The 20,232-nt window shown below is 39.4% G+C and overlaps 3 protein-coding genes across 3 annotated transcripts; 2 read left to right on the forward strand and 1 right to left on the reverse strand.

The window, feature by feature from the left end:
• The first annotated feature begins 4,242 nt into the window (after window positions 1-4,242).
• On the forward strand, window positions 4,243-9,468 carry LOC306965764 (max-interacting protein 1-like). The gene is made up of 6 exons (XM_079560310.1): window positions 4,243-4,636; window positions 5,469-5,571; window positions 5,725-5,754; window positions 6,612-6,726; window positions 7,736-7,904; window positions 8,014-9,468. The coding sequence occupies exons 1-6, from the start codon at window positions 4,405-4,407 to the stop codon at window positions 8,175-8,177; spliced, it is 813 nt and encodes a 270-aa protein (XP_079416436.1). The 5' UTR covers window positions 4,243-4,404; the 3' UTR covers window positions 8,178-9,468.
• A 180-nt stretch (window positions 9,469-9,648) lies between these two features.
• On the reverse strand, window positions 9,649-12,071 carry smndc1 (survival motor neuron domain containing 1). Its single transcript, XM_079560311.1, has 6 exons — window positions 11,922-12,071; window positions 11,490-11,609; window positions 10,868-11,004; window positions 10,588-10,743; window positions 10,198-10,351; window positions 9,649-10,117 (listed from the first exon to the last, which is right to left on the reverse strand). Exons 2-6 carry the CDS (start codon window positions 11,607-11,609, stop codon window positions 9,980-9,982), a joined length of 705 nt encoding a protein of 234 aa, XP_079416437.1. The 5' UTR covers window positions 11,922-12,071; the 3' UTR covers window positions 9,649-9,979.
• Window positions 12,072-12,911: 840 nt separating this feature from the next.
• On the forward strand, window positions 12,912-14,144 carry LOC306965138 (alpha-2A adrenergic receptor-like; the record flags this gene model as incomplete). The annotated part of the gene is made up of 1 exon (XM_079559381.1): window positions 12,912-14,144. The coding sequence occupies exon 1, from the start codon at window positions 12,987-12,989 to the stop codon at window positions 14,142-14,144; it is 1,158 nt and encodes a 385-aa protein (XP_079415507.1). The 5' UTR covers window positions 12,912-12,986.
• Between the last annotated feature and the right edge of the window lie 6,088 nt (window positions 14,145-20,232).

The following is a 20,232-nucleotide window of genomic DNA, read 5'->3' on the forward strand; positions in this document are numbered from 1 at the left end:
AAAAAAACAAATATTGCAGTGGTTCATGAGAACTGTATTCATTTGTGTATTTATTTAATGGTAATTAATTTTATGTTTTTGTATGTGTTCATTTTTTATTTATTTTTTTGCCATATTTGACATTTTTTGGAACAGTAATAACTGTGTTGAACTACTACAGTGAGAACTGCGAGTGGTTTAAAGAGTTAAAGGTCTTGTACCCATTTTTTGCAAGCAGAAATAAATAAAGAGGGAGTGAGTCATATTTATATGGATAGTTGTGGTTTAAACTCATTAACTTTTTGAAAACGTTTAATCTAGCATCCAAATTCTTCACAAGGAAGAGTTTATACAGTAAGCATGTTTCACAACTTAATGGTAATGCTGACAAGTAGCCTGCTTGCTCATGATTATTAAAAATGTTTTCCAATTATACATGCTCAGGCACAAATGTCTGCTTTTACAATACAGTGAGGGACAAAACGCATTTATTCCACTACGATGAAAAATAAGAAGTATTTATTTAGTTATTCTATTACTTGTGTTGAACTTTTGAGCTTCCCTTACGACTGGCTGTAGGTGCTCGTCATACGGCTGTAATTTGCCTAACCCTGTGGTACTTTTACAACAGCACTCTGAGTGAGGCTCCCTCCGGCATTGTTTACACAGCTTTAGTGCAGCGTCCTCTAAAACAATGCTCCCCGTTCACCGATAATTGAGCGTGTGAACGCGTATAATAAGGCCTGTGCCATGATATGAATGGCTGTTGTCATGGTAATGCGGCGTGTGGGGCTGGCAGGACAATGAGGAGATTTGGTGTCTCCAACAGGTGTTCGGGTTGGGGGAGTGTCAGGCCGAAGTCTGCACCTACACCACCCCCCACCCAGAACACGCTTCGTTTAGGGTCGAGCAAAAGAATATGCACACGGGGTCTAGTCTTGAAATTATATATTGTATAATTATATATTATAATTATATATATATTGATCATACATAGCTGAAATCACTACAGTTAAAACATAATTCACGTTTTTCTTACTATAGTACGATGAAACATTTGAATTAGGTCAACGTACTTCACCAAATTTAGTTTATCCAATTAAAAAGAGTCAAAATGTTAAAAATAAATACATAAACATACTTTGTTGGCAGCATTTCAGTCTATCACCACCACATCACAACACCACTAATAGGCTACTACTTTTACTACTTTTACGTATAATATTACTGCAACTGTGAACACAACGACATTTAGAATTTGTAATGTTTTACATCTTAAAATTACATATGAAATAACCAATATTAATCACTGGGCTAAATATGTAAAGCAATTAAAGAAAATAATGATTTAAAGCAGTTTTAACCAATGCATATTATTTGATCAATCTTTTTTTTATTTTACAATGTACCTCTCATACAGTGCCTGGTTTCCACACGTTGCTGTATGTCTCTCCTAACTCTTCAGCAGGTTTCACACTGTACTGTCCTATAAAATAATGCTTTCTAGCTAAACACCCTGGCATCTACTTGCTCTGTAATGTCCAATGGTTATCTGGTGTGGACTTACAAGATGTGGATGACACTTCTTGTTAAGTAGACGAGCAGGCAGGTGACACCCTCTGGCCCTTCTGGAGTGCCCTTCTGTCCTCCTGACCTCGGGGCATAGTGCGCCCATTGTTTTAAAACAACAGGCCCAGCCCCACAGCTCACTCAAAAGACCACTGACAGATCGAACTGAAACACAACACAAAGCCCGGGAGGTCAAGGTGGAGGATTATTGCGAGAGGAAATATTGCAAATCTATGACTGTTATGACATAATAAAGTATATACCTTTTCCTATTTAACTAAACACTAGTGGCACATAGGATCAGGGCTATCATGAAAAAAATAGAGAAAGAAAAGAGGAACTATTGTGTGCATATTACTGCCTATTACTATTATTTTGCTAAACACAATGGAGTATTGTGTAATACATTGTGATTTCAACCTAAATCAGGACCAAAACAGGGCTAAAAGAACTCAATACGGAAAGTTTTGCACATTTTGAAGTAACCATGCAATTTTGCAATACATAATGGCTTCTTGTGATATGGATATTGCATCACGTAATATTGCACCTGATTATGTGAAGCTCAAATGGAAATGATGGTGGGTTTACACTACAGTCTGATGGATGTTCTCTTACATGCCATGACATAATACAATATTCACTTGTATTGGCTATAGATTGACTATTATTGGAATGTACAAGATATATTGTTTTTAATAAAAAATTAAAAAAATTCCTTTGTTTTTCAAGAATTATATAGGCTAATATTCCTATTTCTCACAGTATGACCTGGGCGGGGGTCACGGCTCCAAAAGAACCACTGCCATCGACACAGAACAGCAGGGACAACTGACTTTGCCTGTGTAACAGCCAGGCCACTGATGTAATCCCGAGGCTTTTCAGATTACTCCACTTGGGTCACATTCTACACAGCAGCGATGCACAGCGGGTCAATTTACCGCCGCCCTGCCTTGATACCAGAGTGCAGCCAGAGATCAGCCTTCACGCACACCTACTGTAGCAGCAGACGCCAACTGGGGCTCGCAATAACGCGGAGACAGGAGCAGGGTCATGGCCAAGTCTGAATAATTGATCATTATGGACTTTTATAGACACACACACAAGCATAGATTAGAATGTGGAATGGGACAACCTGTACATGTTAGAAGTGGCATTTACATGTGTCATACAGATTTAGTTTGCAGTTTTGGCGATCATGTGTATATTTTTTAGGATGTCAGAATAAATCCTTCAAAATGTGTGTAAGCCATGTCTAAACCGAAAAACAACATTTAGCTTGAATACATTACAGATAAATCACAGTTTGAGAACCACTAAGACAACTTTTATCAACCCATAAGGGAAATGATTTTGGTCACGGAAGCTGTAAATGTACTAAAATAGTTATTAATAAGCTAAATAAATGAGGTAGCATTTAGAAGAATTGTACATTCACTCCATACTCGGTGGTGGTAAACTACGTTTGTAGCTTCAGTTTCCCCTGGGGGAGACTGTCAGAAGCGCTTTTGCGACTACACACGTCTGCGCCAACCTCTGACCACCACCATACATTCACTCACACACATCATTCATCCTGGCCTATTGTGCATGTTTTTAGTGGTAGGGGAAACCAGAGTACCCGGAGAAAACCTACACAAGAAACATTTGCAAGAATAACATTTAAGTTAAGTCTTTAATGAGTAAAGACTAAATAGCCAACAAAATGTTTTAGTTGAGATAACAGAAGGCAGATATATGGCGACTCGTATGATGTGGTTTTATAACAGGCTATAGAAAAAGTGAGTTTAACAGTTGTATAGAGACTGGTACAGATTTTGTCCTAGACCTGCACCATGAATGTATTCCTAGCAGCACGGTCCCTTATAGTCCCGTATTGAATGCACATTGTATAGTCACAGTATAGGCAGTATGAGTCAGGCAGCTGAATGACACCCCATGTGTGGGTGTTGTGTCTCGCAGGCGTCCGTTACAGGCCCGGGCCACATGTGCAGCAGGCCGGCCATCTGCAGCCATTGTCTCAGCGGCACTGCACCGGCCTGCACGCATGGTTGCACCCTTAAAGACTTGCCTTTCGCTTCTGCCCCCTCCTCACCTCACAGCCTGGGCCAGAGCTTGACTTCTTCATCCCACAAAAAAAAAAGGTGGCCGGCAGCCTGGCACAGGGTAACCACCATCAAATCTGCAATATCAGTGACGTAATGAGACAGGGCAAGTTCATATTTGACATATAATTGCATGGCATATTAAACCAATAAACATAAATATCATTAGAAGGTTGAGTTATAATAGTTTGTTATAATGTAATTACATCAGAAATTCCCAATACTTTTCCAGTTATAGTTTTAGAGAAATTAACTGAATTTGCTACTATCTATAGGCTACCTCTCTGGTACTATTATTGATCACGTGACAGCACTTACTATGTAGCAACTAAAATGCAAAATGTGTATCCACATCTGCCATTATCTCTTTATAGTTTATGCGTTCTTCCCTAAAAGGTAATTCTGCTTTTGGTTTATTTTCACAGGCTCATGACCGTCATGTGACCAAAACTTAACCGAGACAATCCAGGCCTACAATAAACAAAAAACACACTGTGGTTCAATTAGACATGTAACTGGATGCTCTCCGTTTGTACTGATAATGACGATTTATCGTGGCACTGATGACAATAAATGCAATGTGCATGCGTTAGTGGGAGGGATTATCCACCAAGTAGGGCAAGTGGCTGAGGCTAAAGACTGCGCTTCCATCCAACCCAGTTCATTTCAGTCATCCGCTCACGCTCACGCAGGACAGGGGGAACAATTCCTTCCGCTGTTTGTTAAAGTCTCCCCTTATCCTACTGCAAAAATGGTCAAATACACTGCACAGCGTGGCGAGTTGAAACGCGAAGAGGTGCTTTCGGAGTCGGATGCATCCATGGACCAGCAGGATTTCGGGGAGATCCAAACCGACTATTCTTTCAGCAACGTTTTTTATTCCAAATGTTCCGCAATGGACCAAATCGACACTTTTATGAAGAATGTCCAAGTGCTGCTCGATGCAGCAAATTACATAGAGAATATCGAGAGGAACAACGGAAGTAAGTAAAGACGAGCCGCTGGGAATATTAACACGTAATGCGCCGAGCAGACAACAATAGAGGCGACAAAAGACGCGCAGCGGACATACGAACTGGCCTCTCTCAGCTCACCTGCCACTGGCAGCAGGGCAAACTAACCATCATCCTACTCACTGGATTTAACCAAATTGTTAACCAGAAATGCATTTCATCTGAGACGTTTTGCTACAACCGTCTACAAGAGTATAGCCAGAAAGAATCATTTAGCCTACTCTCTACTGAATCATTTCTGCAATGCTTAGAGAATAGGCTTATTGTTTACAGCCTTGCGAGGTTAAATACAATAGCCTATTATATTACCAATTTAGAATAGGTTATTATTTCCCTTTTCATCCCATTGTAGCACAATTCAAGGTTAAAATGTCAAAAACAATTGCCTTTTAGTCCGTATGCAACGCATCATCCAATGCGTAATAACCCTAAATAACCTCATCCCCTAAATTCTAATAGAATTTGGAGAACTTTACCAGCGCTTCCTTGTGTGTGTTGTTCACATGGTTGCCACATGGAACGAATTGTAAAGTTTTTATTGGTCCGGACACATATATCTGGAGTGAGGGTCACAAAGAATAGCCAATCAAAGACACGCTCGCACCTGACGTCTCATGTTACCAGGACACATGGATCATGGGATATGTAGTCATCGGTACATGCAGAAATGTGTAGGCTAAAAGGGTGCTTTTTGTCGACTCACAGTCACATTGATATTATTCAGCACATTTTCAGCAGACTCTATGTGGGCCTATAATAATAAGTCGAGTTTAATGGTGCATCTCTGTCTCCTCCTAACCAGAGTGTGAGCATGGCTATGCTTCTTCATTCCCCTCCAGCCATAGTCTACATCAGCTGAAACAACGCAAATTCAAAAGTAGAAAAATGGACAGTATTCACAGCAGGTAAGTTACAACTATCCCACATTACATGTTAAATGAAATACATAATATACACAGAAACGGCTTGTGTGATGTGATCAAATAATTTTGGCGTCAGCTCCATGCCATTGTAAATGGTGCATAACGGTTTTGTTTATATTTTTGTCATTTTTGCAGGTCAGCGCACAATGAACTGGAAAAGAACAGGTACATGAGAGAATGCAGCCGAAAAACACAGTACTTTGGATATTATTGTAAAGCATGTGAACATAAAACCAAATGAACTGGCATACATTTTACTTGTCTACAATACCTGGGCAGAAAATGGGTATTGTGCCACAAATGCAGGTCTGATCCACCTGAGGTGTTTTCTGAAGGACAAAGTACACAGTCAGCAAATAGGAACAGTTTGTTTTCAGACAACAAGGACTAAGGATCATCTGCAGAAACTTCTAGCAAGCTTCATCGTGCTGGTGCTGGACTGTGAAGTTTAAACAGTAATTAGGGCTAGGGATTGCTATTATTTGGATTTATATCGAAAATATACAAAATAATGCATTGAATTCAAAATGGTTGCCATTGCAGAGATCAGATCATAATCATAACTAGACCGACATTTTATTATTTTGAGAATTTGAGAAGTTTACCAGAAGAAGTTTACCAATAGACACCAAAAGGCAATTATTTAAAAATAACAAAAACATAAGTTAAGTTAAGTTAAACTGTATTAATCTCTGTAGAGAAATCTCTGTAGAGAAATTAGTTCTCTGCATTTGACCCATCCTCAGTGTCGCATGGGGCGACCTGTAGGAGCAGTGAGCTGCCAGCATGGGCCGGTGCTCGGGGATCCATCTCCATGATGTGGAGCCAGGCTGGTGGTCAGAAACACCTGGCTGGAGGATTAACCTATTGCACATGTTTTTTTTATTACCTACGACTAACCTACGCATGCATGGTGAACCTATATTCACCATGCACAAGAATCGTTCTTAAAGCCATGTGAAAGCAGCACAAACCGTACAGAGGATGTAACAGGATGATGTCATGCCTCTTGTCTCCTGCAGACGAGCACACCTCCGCCTGTGCTTGGAGCGGCTCAAGTCCCTCATCCCTCTGGGATCAGACTGCAGCCGGCACACCACTCTGGGACTGCTCAACAAGGCCAAAGCACATATCAAGGTCTGGTATTGCAGAGCACAAGTACATACAGCACACACTGGGTTACCAAAGCTTCATCTGATGAGTGAGTGTGAGCTTACATGAGTGACATGGCCATGTGGTCTTAGATTCAGCACATCTATAATTGTGTCATAACTGTCTTTTGCTTAAAGGAAAAATCTTCTGGCGCTATGGAAGATTGATTACAATGTGGCAGTCAATTGTGCCTGTGGTCATTACCCACTTCAAATCACACAATCTCGACATAATTTCATTCATTTGTTCCCAAAGAGACTACAACTGTAAGCAGTGTTGGCAGCCAACCTTAGGGTGTATCATCATGCACATTATTGTCCATGTTAGAACAGAACAGCAGGCTCTGTTACTAGTTTTAGTTCTCAGTAATTTTTAAGTCGAAACACGGAAAGGTAAAAACATCTATTTTTAATGCAGTGGTCAATTTTGAGATCTTTGGCTGATTTTCTCCCATAGCACCATAGTTTCAAAATTAAAAATCACCTTTTACCAGGTTTATTTCATGATTTTTTCTTAGCTTGCACTTGGTGTTTCGCATGTGTATCAATTCAAAAATACGGACATGTTTGGTAGCCATGTGACACATGGAATCCCTAAACAAGACTCTGTAATCAAAATATGGTAATTTCCTTTGTGGAATATGCCAACCGCCAAAGTCCGAGGGGATATACATTATATTCCTGTCTGATTTATTAACTTTTTAACCCAAAAAGACAAGGTGAAATGTTTATTTGCTAATAACTGGTCAAAATCTCCTCTGAAAAAGATCTTTGTAACTAATCTGTCAACAAAATTAAAACATCAATTTACATCTAGCTCAATTCATTAATAATTTTTGGGGGGGGGGGGGAATTATGCTTGAAAATGCCTTATATCTATAAAAAAAAACAGGCAATGCATTTGTGTTGCATGCTGATGACAGTAATCTACAGCAAAAGTTCAATAAAAACAAAAGTCAAATCTCACTCATTATTTTGCATGCCTACATTTTCAGAAACTTGAAGAAACTGATCGAAGAAGTCAGCATCAGCTGGATATCCTAGAGAGGGAGAGGAGGCATCTGCAGAGGCAGCTGGCTCAGCTGCAGCCAGTGGGAGAGAGAGAGAGGGTGCGCATGGACAGTTTGGGCTCACGTCAAGACTCGGAGACAGAGTCCGACAGAGGTATCTGTACTAAGACACCATTGTATATTATTTTTGTCATTTATCTATTCATGTATTCAGAGATTGGTCCCTTAAACTGTCTCAAATGTAGCTTTTGCCTTGTGTACAGAGGATATTGAAGTAGACGTGGAAAGCACTGAGTTCTCCCATGGAGAAATGGATAGTATCAGCACAAGTGGAGCAAGTGATCTGGATGACCACAGCAGCCGACAGAGCTCTATCAGTGATGAGGGCTACTCCACATGTAGCTTCAAACTGGCCTTCTCTGTCTGAAGCACCGGCATGCATAACTTGAGCTGCAGTCTCTTCACCAAGACCTCCAGGCCGAATGCTCCACCCTCTCGCAGTTTAGAGTAACTGTTCAGAAGTACCAGCCTAAGCCACTCCCTCAATCCCAGAACCTGCCTTATGTTGAGTCCCATTCAGAGTCACACTTTAGACCTACTCTAGAACTTTCTTGGCAATATACGACTTCATTTTTGAAGCTGAAGCTCTACCTTCAACAATTACCTATATGTACTTATATACAGGCTTTTGCAACAAACCTGCATTTAACTCTAGTAAAGCTACACCAGCAAAACAAAACATCCCAGTTCAATTGGGAAAGTAGTTAGTTCCCTTGCCTTCCTTTCATCGATGAACCTTTTTCTGTGTTGCATTTGATAAAACAGCACATCCTGTCCACCCCATGGCAGGTGCTATGATGTCTGCATTCCAAAATGTTGGGACCGCCTTTTCTGCTTTAGGACCCACATCGCTAATGTGGAATCCCTTCTGACTAAAGTCTAGTCATGCCCAAACAGGTGGTGTTGACCACCTCTTATTTTAATTTATTTTGAATATTATAGTATTTATTTTGGTATATTTTATTGTACAATTGCTTATTATTTGGTTATGCTTGAAAAGAATACTGCTGTTTAAAATCTTATTTACTAGCAAATCACTTATTTCCTTCATGCTTCAAGTCTCACAGGCTCAAGCAATACAAAGCAAAAATAATGTATTTTGTTTGTTCAATCTGTCCCACTGATATTTAAAACACTGTTTCTACTTGCAACCTCTCTAGTATCATATATGATTGTAATGTTTTTAAGCTACAATGCATGTTAAATTGAATGTAGCCTTTCCAATCATGTTGCGTGTTTTGGATGGTCAAATTATTGTAGCATGAAAAACAGCATTGAATACACCAATATTGATTTATAGTCGACTTGATCAATCTTGATATTTCTGTACTGTATGTTTGTACTGTAACCAAATTAGTTTCAAGTTCACAACTTGTAATATTTGGAAAATCCCCATTTTTAACATTGATATTGCACTGCAAACCTCTTCCAATCTATGAAACCAAATGTACCTTTAGAAAAGACCATTTAAGCTGATCATTTGTTGTACAACCCACATCACTACCAAGCTGTGTCTTAACCTGGGTAAAATCCTCTCTTGCACACAATTACTTAGACTGTACCAGTCCCACAAAATGTTTGGGAAAATGAAAATGCACTATTTAAAATGTAAGACAGGAACGATGTAAGTAGGTAGACTTTAGCTAATCATGTGCTGCTGGTCTCCTACTAATACTTTGTTACAAGTCCTCATTACTGTCCCTGTCAAAAATAAACCATAAAACAGATGGATGTGTCTTGAATATTGTATAGAATTACCACCACTTCTTATAAAACCAGAGAACACAAATTGTTTATTTCCGAGCTATATACAATTTAAATGTGGTCTCAGCATTCACAAAATATCACCATCATCACTGTTTCGGGGTACTGGCTCGCCAAAATATGCACCATTAAAACCAAATAAGTTATATATTAATGTAGGCCTGGCAAGTATTGTGACTGTGAAAGCGGGCGTCTACTCATGTTGCTTACTACACACAATCTCCTGTTGGTATAGAACAGGGAGTCTGGTGACAATGAAAAACACTTTAAGAGCTTTCTGATCCTCTTTCAGGATATATATCCACTTGCCAGTAAAAATCAAATCCTTCTTTAAATGCAAACTCAAATCATTTACAACACATGTGAAATTACAGGTATACAGTCAAATATATGAAACGCAATAGGTCATTGGGGCATTAAATGTCTGACGTTGTATTTTGATGTGTCGTTATACTGAGTCATGGGTTTGTCTGCGATGCCACAAGTACCCACTCCCACTTTACCATTGACGCTTTCTGGAGACGCAAATATACTCCTTTTGACCTGTTAAACAAAACACATTATTTATTTTACTAGTAATAAATTTGATAATTCATTCTTAATAGCAAAGTTGTTGTTTATACCTGTCCTTTCTTGTTCTTTGAATAAGCCTTGTTGTTGAACTGTTGCCACTTGGACTTCTGATCTTCTCTTTCTTGCTCCAACTCCTTCATCCTCGCAACTTTCTTTTGGGCTTTCTTCTTTTTGTATTCACGCTCTTCTGCTATCTTCTCTTTTCTAGAAGTGAACAAAGACCATACATAACACAAACTATTTCTCATAGACTACTTCAGAGTGGTAATCAGCTTGCACATCAACAACTAAGTATGTAAAAAAAAGTAGTACAGCTGGGGACTGAGCAACAACCCAATATTATAATTGTGAGATGAGTTGAAATGAGCCTAAATTAAAAATCATTTGTTAGTTGATATATTACTAAAAAAGTTAAATCAAAAAGGTAGAGAAGCACTTACTTTGATTTGGCTTTTAGGGGATCTTCTGGAATAGTGCCCTCTTCAGCAGGTTTGAGGTTCAGCAGAGGAATCACTTCAGCGTTGCCGTAGCCAATGAAGGTGACTGCTGCTGTGCTGTTCTCTCGGTCTATCTCCTCAATCTCTGCCTCGTACATCCTGTCGAAAAATCAAGTCTGTAAGCAGGTGAGTATGATTCTAGGACACAAGTTTTACTAAAACATTACAGTATAATTACTCAAGTATGTAAAACAAGTTGCACATTAGTTTGTAATACACTTACTGTCCATCTGTATTCCACACAGCCAAACATCTGTCTCCAATTTTCCATTTGTGTTTAATAGGAGCAGGGTTTGTGCTGGCAGACGTCCCTTCAGATGTCTGGTTGGTCAGGAGGTCTTTTGTCAAATCAATGACTTCCTGTAGATCAAATGAGACACTTTTCAGAAGGACCAATTAAAGGTATCAGACTGTATAATAACTTGACAAGCTCAGTAATGGCAACAGGTGATATGTACATGTCATGGTTAATTTCAATACAGTGGCAGAGGAGGCACAGATTTAAAAGAAAGCAACTAGAAAAGAGCATTGAGCCACAGGAATAGAAAAAAGTGCGTGAATCTTATTGATGTATTTTAAGAAAGGACTTCATATCCGTAATTAAGGATTTTTTTTTTTTTTCTGATGATTGCTTTCAAAAATAGTCTCTAGCACACTTAATTTCGTTACTATCAACCAAGTGACATTGAAACATTATCAAATTATACCTGCACAATCCGACACCACCATCCTCTCACACACAAATACCCAAGTTTATAGCACCCCATTCAAACGGATCACCATCCTAGTTTTTCCCCAAGGCCCGACAATATCGGGCTTTGGCTGCAACAGTCAGACAGACTCACCTGTAAGTCTTTCTGTAGTTTAAGAAGATCTTCATTATCTGGATCTGATGATAGGGCAACCTCTACTTGAGCTAGCTGTGCTTTGTAGCTGCTCAGCTGTTTCACCAAGTCCTCCGACATCTGTGGAAAATACGCAAACCGCTAGCTTTGTTAGCACTGGCATAGCTCCCATGCTAAGCTTGGAAATTTGAGAAGAAGGCTACTGCATGGTCAAAGATATTTAATTGTATGCCTTGTTTGAATAATATCAACGAAGACTATGTGAGACTTAACAATAAGATAGACTCAGTTGTGAAATTAATGTTTCTGCTATCTTTGGCTATGCAATTCTCGTTTTCTCGACGCGATGCTAACTTAGCTTCGAACGATGCTAACAATGTATACAAGCCTGGATCTGGAAAATGGAGTAAAATGTGGGGTGATTGCGCTTACCCCTGATGTATGTGTTCACTGGACCAAAAATACAAAAATTATGCAAAGAGATTCGTAATTGCTGGATAGATAGAACAACTATTAGCTCCTCTTGTTATCGTCTGCACGCAACCGGAAGTTAATTTGAACTCTTCTCTTCGATGGAGTGTCCACTAGCTGAGCCCCAAATTCCTGTGCCCCTAGCGGGCTGTAGGTGCACTACATCGACATGTCGGTTAATATCTCCATGGTTAATATAGGAATGAAGGAAACATGCTTCTTTCTTTAAAATTAGGACCTACACCTTTCGGTGTAATAAATATACAGTCACTAAATGAAATAAAACCAGGACCTGTTAAACAATACTGCACATGTTAAGAAGACCACAGACTTTTAATGAGCTTTTCTTTTTATTGTGATAAACTTCAGTAGACTAGGACGTATTATTTTATATTATTTCATCCAACTAGACTCCAAAGGGGCCATACATGCCTAGGTCTACAACATTCTTTCTTGTGTAAAACATTGTACATTGCCTCACAGTGAAATGTTAATGCTGCCTTTTGTCCATTATCTTTACATTCTAAGTAGCTATACTTAAACGCTGGAATACATTAAAACACGGTACCCCACTGAATATTTCTGAACAATTCAACAGTAGCCTACACAATGTTCATCTAATTACATTATATAATTACAGAATCAGACTTTTTTTTTGCTAAGTGCCAGACTGCCTCTCATTATTCAGCTGAAGCCCCGCCCCTTGCCAGTCTCTGGAGTGCAGCCAGAAGTACTGATCCCAGGCGAAAGAGGAGGACCATATAAAAGTCTCTACTCTCTTCCACAGCAAAACATGTCACTCTGAACCAGCTATTTGGGGAATATTTTTTAAAAAGGACTAGTTATTTTCATCTATGGATATACTTGCACCTGTTGATATCTAGTCTGATGAATCAGGACTTGATTGCAGAGGATCAAATAATGTTAATAACATTTATTTAACCCATTTTATTTCAACATTTCTGGCACTCCAGTGGACAACAGGAGACAAAGCTGACTGTCAATGCCACAGCCCATTCTGTCCTGATGGGTTGTTCGAACCTCACCAGCGGATACCACGCCAATTACTCGGTACCTCTTACAATCTCAGTGGGAATCCTCATTCTTGGAATCGTCTTTGGCAATGTCCTGGTTGTCATTTCTGTCACCACAAGCCGTGCACTCAAAGCATCCCAGAACTTGTTTTTGGTCTCGCTGGCATGTGCGGACATCCTAGTGGCCACTCTGGTGGTGCCCTTCTCCTTTGCAAACGAACTCATGGGCTACTGGTACTTTGGTAGAATTTGGTGCGAGATCTACCTCGCTTTGGATGTCTTTTTCTGCACCTCATCTATCGTCCATCTATGTGCTATAAGCTTAGACAGATATTGGTCGGTCACTCGTGCGACCAAGTACAATTTAAGAAGGACGCCACGCAGGATTAAAGGCACCATTGTTCTTGTTTGGCTTTTGGCAGCTCTTATTTCCTTCCCGCCGCTTATCACAATGAAAAAGGAAGAGGGCAAAGTGGACTGCCCGATATGCGACGTCAATGAAGAGAAGTGGTACATTATCTTCTCAAGCATTGCCTCTTTCTTCGCCCCGTGCATCATCATGATAACAGTCTACATAAGAATCTACCAAATCGCCACGAAGCACGCCAGAACCCAACCAGGTGAACGCCGAAGGGAAAACTGCCACGCGGAAAACCTCAGGTGCAACCAAGGCGATATCAAAGATGAAGGTAGTGAAGAAGATTCAGAAAAAACAGGAGAAATGAATGGAGTAGGCATGGACGACGACCCCTCCTCTTCGGAATCGACCGACACGACTCTCTGCACACTGAAGAAGGGTTTGAGGATCAGCAGGGTGGTTCAAAAGCCTGGAGACAACCCAACGGTGCTGGAGGTGCAGTCCCGCGGCAGAAGGAGCAGGTGGAAGGGAAGGCAGAACAGAGAGAGGAGATTCACCTTCGTCCTGGCCGTGGTGATGGGAGCGTTTGTTCTCTGCTGGTTTCCCTTCTTCTTCACCTATTCGCTCACAGCTTTGTGCGAGACCTGCACTGTTCCAAAGACACTCTTCAAACTGTTTTTCTGGTTTGGCTACTGCAACAGCTCTCTGAATCCGGTCATATACACCGTGTTCAACAGTGACTTCAGGCGCTCCTTTAGGAAGATTCTTTGTAGACAAAAACAAAGGATATAAGTACACCATAGACATATAGTACTGTATATAGTATTGTATTATTAAAACATACTATACAATGTTTACACATACAGAGCACAATAAACAATAACAATTATGGACAAAAGGCCAATTTGCTGCAATCACTGTAATATCCTTGTGAAGTAAATAGCTAAACTTTGAAAGCTTAAAGGGACTATACAGAGTCTAAAAATGTTAAAATTATGTCTTTCCCTCCCCCTACATGTTCCAGCCATGTCCTAATGTGTAGAATGAGCCCAGACCAGTTCACCACAACTGCCTCTAAAATCATGCACTGTCATTCAAAAAGGTGTTAATTCGGGTCGTCATGCACAAGCTTAATATAGAAAGTGCAGTTACACACATGACCTGAGGTGGCAGTAGTGAGCATAAAATGGCCAACTTGCATCTAGTCCCTTTAAGTGATTGATGCTTTCTCCAAAATGTATCTATCTAGCACCTGAGCCAATCAGTTCATTCAGAAATATAACAGCAACAAAGTCACCAGAGGCTCCGTTCCAGAACTGTAAGAGGCCACTCTGCAGGGCTTTGTTAGGTCAGTGTTGTGCAGACATTGTGTTGTGGCTGCATGTGTGTAATTGGATATGTTTTTAAGAAGTTTGTAATAATGTATTTCATATTGTATGTATTTGTAAAATGGACCACACACAATCACCCTCTTTACACATCGCATCAGCTGCAAACTTGCGTTGATTGAATTGTCCTTGATAAATGAATAAATAAATAAAAAGGACAGTTGAATTGTTGGCACACAGGTGGGAGACGTCCTGCATATGTGCTGCAACTATTTCTAGGCATAGACGTTTTGGTGCAAAAAATGACTATACATAGTTACACCGTGGAATCATGCAATCATTGCTTTTTCATATGAGGAAGTTTTATTCTTGTCTTTTCTCTCTCATTATGCAATGTAATACAATGTAATTAGCACTACAGTAGTTGTAAAAACACAGCTATTCAAAATAAAAATAAATTACCCAAGTAATAAACATGTTTTCCTGCTTAATATTACAATTGTAACATGTTTTTTTCTCTTTTTTTTTTTACACATATCAAAGCATTAACTATTTCCAAGGTTTAATTGCATGTCTTACCAAATTGTCAGTACTGAACAAAAGTAGGTCCTCACAACACAAAAGGGATTGATGGTCTACTCTGGTGAACATATATAAGGACAATGTGACTATTGGAATTATGCGATCAAACAAAGTTCAGTTCACTTCAGTCAGCTTTATTACTAAAGCTCACATTTGTGTGTGTGTGTGTGTGTGTGTGTGTGTGTGTGTGTGTGTGTGTGTGTGTGTGTGTGTGTGTGTGTGTGTGTGTGTGTGTGTGTGTGTGTGTGTGTGTGTGTGTGTGTGTGTGTGTGTGTGTGTGTGTGTGTGTGTGTGTGTGTGTGTGTGTGTGTGTGTTTGTATGCATGAAGAGTATCGCTAATTCTTCCCCAAACAGTGACCTTTTTTGCTTTTTTCTAAATGATCTTGATCTTTGGGTAAACACTTCTTCCGCTGTATGAGAATTTAATATTGCACGTCTGTGAAAACAAGCGTGGAAAATGTCCTGCTTTCTAGTAGCGCTATTTAAAGTCATCACATTTCCTGGCATTTCCTGTTTTTGTAGCGCTTCTGTTTAATAATTTCAACGCTGACGCGCCAAAGTAACTGGAAATTGAATCAGTCGCCTTATATAATATCAAATGTAAACCCAAGTGTATGTGTTATTGCAAAACGTAGTGGTTCTGAATCATGGATGCCATCTGTTTTCTTTCATACATGTAATAACTCCTTATATATTATGCCAATTGTCTATAATCTAGTAAATCATAAATTGGGTGTGAAAGAACGCCTTACTGTACAGCAACATGTTCCTTTTATTTGTATACCATTTGATTTGGCAACTGTTTGAAAACCAATCTGTGGCAAAAGCAGTATATTTAGTAAGCGGTTTAAACACTGCACTCTCTTCATTGCTTCTCATAACAGCATGTGAACAGGACAATTACATGAGCACTAAATTATGCCCAGGGGGTACAGATGGGACAGCATTATTGAGCGCAGTTTATCAAGAATTATTGCCTCTCATATCAGGATATCATTAAAGCCTTCCCTGGAGTCAAGCGGAAATCATGCAACGATTGAAAGATGACTGGGATTTACAAATTGCACGCGAGCTTATTGATGTGTCCGCCTGCTCTTGTCATCTTTACCCATGCATCCACACTCGGCTAATGCCGGGATAACTCTGTGACAAGCGTAAGTCGCAATATCCCAGGCCTTCCAAACCGGAATGCCATTTTTAACAACCGTTTCTCACAATGATAGTAAAACGTTATTCTCATGGCTTTCGTCGTATGACCTCTGGTGTTTAAAAATTCCTGCGGTTCAACATGTTTGGGTTCGGATTCGTTACTTAAAATACTGCTTGTATGACTTACCGCAGATGACAAGGGTTCCCACATAACACAACGCAGGGAAAAAGATGACATTTTGGGGGCGCTGTGGTGACTCAAGTCAATTGGATTATTACTGAGGAAAGGACAGGGGGCAAAGACAGACGACTGCAAGGATGTTGTGAAACTCAAATGATAATGTAACACACTCTCGGGGCTAAGAGTAAAGCATGTGTTACCAAATAATATCATTTGTAACTACAGAAAAGTGTGTGAATGATGAGAGGCTCAAGTAAGATATGCAGAAAATGTATAATAACTTGTAATGTAAAGTGTTTAAGTGGTTTTCCTGTTATGGACAGGGCCCACGTTTCATCAATGTTAACCTCTTACCCCCCGCCGAAACCGAGCGCACTTTCTCCAGTTTGGCTTTACCCAAAACTAAAAGCTTCTCAGCTGGAGAGACAATTGTATACGCCTCATTTGAAAGCTAAGACCTACAAAAGTGATCGTAAACTTTTTTTGTCACGTTGTCGCCGCGTTCTTGTCACATTTTTGTCGCTTTTTTTTCATCATCTTTTTCTTTTTTTTTCTTTTTTGTCTCGTTTTCGCCCCGTTTTTGACTCTTTTTTGGCATATTTTTTTAAAGCGGTTTTGTGGTGTTTTTGTCTCTTTTCTGTCTCTTTTTTTTGTCATGTTTATGTTGATTTTTCATTGCTTTTTTCCTTTTCTTTTTTGTCGTGTTTTCATCGTGTTTTTGTTGCATTTGTGTTGCTTTTCCGGCATGTTTTTGTCACTTTTGTGGCTTTTTTGTTGCGTTTTTTCATTGCTTTTTTTTTATTTTATTTTTTTCAGTTTTTGTTGCATTTTTGTCCTCTTTTTGTTACTTTTTTTGTTGCATTTTCATACTCATTTTCGTCACTATTTTAATGCGCTTTTTCTGCGGAAGCTTTTACACTTAGGTAATGCCAAACAGGAGAAAATGTGCTCGGTTCAGGTGGGGTTTAGAGCTTAAACACATGGATGTCGTTTTTTACTAAATGAAACAATAACTATTTATCTAACTCATTTTGCAACGTATTTCTAATTCATACGGTATCATAGCGAGAAAAAAATATTTCACTTTATTTCAACTAAAACATTTGTTGTTTGTTGTTTTTGTTTGTTTGTTGTTGTTTTTTAGCTCTCCCCAGTAATGTGTCAATGAACTGAACTATCAATCGCACTACACCCTTTCCAGTAAAGCGTACCACTTTGGGTTAGGGTTGTATGAAGAATTGCTTTTGGCCTATATGCAGCATTTGAATACTTCCACTTGACTAATGTAAGATAATTTTAAATATGACATTATAGCTAAGAATTCTCTGTCATTTTTATCTCTGTGTAATAAATTATACTCCTGTAAAGCTATTTATAATGAGTACATACGCCTGTGATTTATGTCTCCCCTCTAAAGGCCAGCACAGTGCATCACAATTCATTGCTGTGACACCGGCACTAATAAAACAATGCGTGATTCTATTTATGGCAAGAGTTCTCTCAACTTTCACACAACTCCCCTGTCAGTCCTTTCCCCGCAATCCTAGTCATTTTTTATCCGCCCACGATGTAGTTTTACTCACCAGGAATCTTGGAGCGGTGGTTTGTAGTCTCTTATGTCCAGTGGGCTTGAGAACTGTGCGAGCAAAAGACAAGAATACTGTAAAAGGACATTTAAAAGTATTCACAGAGCGTCGTGATTATTTTTAACTGCTGCAGGAACTTTGGGTCATTTATAATAGATTTACTAAAGGGTGACATATGATACTTCCTCTGCCCTGCATTGATGAGCATGAGACATAATTTTGTTATATTGTGAAAGATGATGCACAAGGAGGATCAATGTATGCAGTCTGGCTCTCATTGGGCTGCCGGACATTCATTACAAAGCTGCAGTATAAGAGTTGGAACTTCTAAAGAGCACTGTTGTCAAAGTGTACAAAAACACGCATGCAGGCATACCGAGCAAAGCTATTTGTGTCAGATGTTTGAGCAGTTTGAGTCCGGTGTCTGTAATTTAAAAACACAAAGGAGCAACACCACCTCATCAGCAGGTGGAAGGCAATGCTTTGAGTTTGTGATGAGAAGACAGATGGAAAATACAGGATTACGAAAACACGCATGAAGGAAACATCACAACTCCAGGTATGTTTTTGACGAGGGGACGACATCATGGCACGATTAAAAGCTTCACAAAGAAAATGAAAGTGGCAGATGTTGTTGGCGTTGATGTGGGCTTGTCTCTGTTGCCTCATATCAAGTTCCTCTTTTTTGGCTAATCCGAGCAGCTGCACACTGCTATAACAAAGAAGTGACATGTCTGAACTCTTTGTACAGCCAGTGTAGCTGTTATCTCAACCACACTGGCCAGGTGTTTCAAACAGCAATCCATCCTTCACTATGCAGTCAATGTACACAAACCAGCAGACAGGCAAATACATTCAAGCTGCTGTAACCCACCACAGGTAACCTCTACGAACTCTGACCCTGTTTTCAAACTCTTTGACCCTGTTAATGATGGGTCTTGATTTTAAATGCATACATTGTATTAACATTAATTTTCTTTAAATATAGCCTAATTAGGGCTGGGCAATATATCGATATTTAAGATGTATCGATATGTTTTTAAATGAGATATGGAATTAGACCATATCGCATATATTGATATAATTCAAATTTGTGCTGTAAAACTTATTTTATTGGCTTTTTAATTTAATTTAATTTTAATTTGCACCTTACAGAGCTTTGTTATAATATGATAAGCCTACATGTCTAAATTTATGTTGGGACAGGACACAGTATGAACACTGGAACAGGCCTCAGAACTTGTGAAAGGTATTTATATTTGAGATAATATTAAATGCATAAAAAAACATAATAATACATTAAAATGGATAAATCATATTAATTTTTGCTTAGCTATAAACTCCAGAAGCAAGTTTGTGTCGTAGAGGGACGCCAAGGGCCAAAACTCACAATTGTAGGCTATCCCTAAAGCATCTTTTTTCTACAAATATTAGTTCAGTAGATCATATACAACCTAATGGGGTGTTTTGCCCTCCCCCCCCAAAAAAATATTGACAGTATTTTCCACATTTTAGAGTACTTCATCACAAATTTCGTCTCTGATTAGTAAAATAATATTTCATCAAAATCCTATTGTGGGCCCAAGGTTTTGTGCTGGAGGGCCAGATTTGGCTCTCGGGCCTGACGTTGGCTACCCCTGCTCGAGACAATTTGACCTGGATATGTTCTGGCACAGTGGGAGAAGTCTGTTCTTCAAGCATCAGAGTTGGGTATTTTGACACATGTTAGTTTGGTAGAACTCATCTGTGATCTAAAAATAAATAAATAAAAACAACATAGGTCGACATCATGCCTACACACATACACACATACAAATGACATATGTTCCTCCTTTGATGCTGAATCATGTTAGAACACGCGACAACTATGTGAAGGTGAAAGTCCTCAGTACCGCATGAACGTGTTATGAACGTGTTACTTGACTCTTTTGCTTTCTTGGAGGCTGGTTGTGGTTGTTTCTGGAAGAGGGGGTGCAGCCGGGGTGCAGTGCGGACACGCTCACGCTGCGTGCCCTCCTTTCGGAGCCAATCAGGTTTCAGATAAACACTGGGT

This window comes from Gobius niger, assembly GCF_951799975.1.
Source record: "Gobius niger genome assembly, chromosome: 7".
NCBI classification, from domain to species: Eukaryota; Metazoa; Chordata; class Actinopteri; order Gobiiformes; family Gobiidae; genus Gobius; species Gobius niger.

Bases quoted from the DNA above. Each gene is read 5' to 3' on its own strand.
- LOC306965764 (XM_079560310.1), top strand. From the start codon at position 4,405: ATGGTCAAATACACTGCACAGCGTGGCGAGTTGAAACGCGAAGAGGTG. The intron at 4,637-5,468 runs GTAAGTAAAGAC...CCTCCTAACCAG, and splicing joins TATCGAGAGGAACAACGGAA to AGTGTGAGCATGGCTATGCT. The intron at 6,727-7,735 runs GTCTGGTATTGC...CTACATTTTCAG, and splicing joins AGGCCAAAGCACATATCAAG to AAACTTGAAGAAACTGATCG.
- smndc1 (XM_079560311.1), bottom strand. From the start codon at position 11,609: ATGTCGGAGGACTTGGTGAAACAGCTGAGCAGCTACAAAGCACAGCTA. The intron at 10,744-10,867 runs GTAAGTGTATTA...ATTTTTCGACAG, and splicing joins GTGTGGAATACAGATGGACA to GATGTACGAGGCAGAGATTG. The intron at 10,352-10,587 runs GTAAGTGCTTCT...GTTCACTTCTAG, and splicing joins CCCCTAAAAGCCAAATCAAA to AAAAGAGAAGATAGCAGAAG.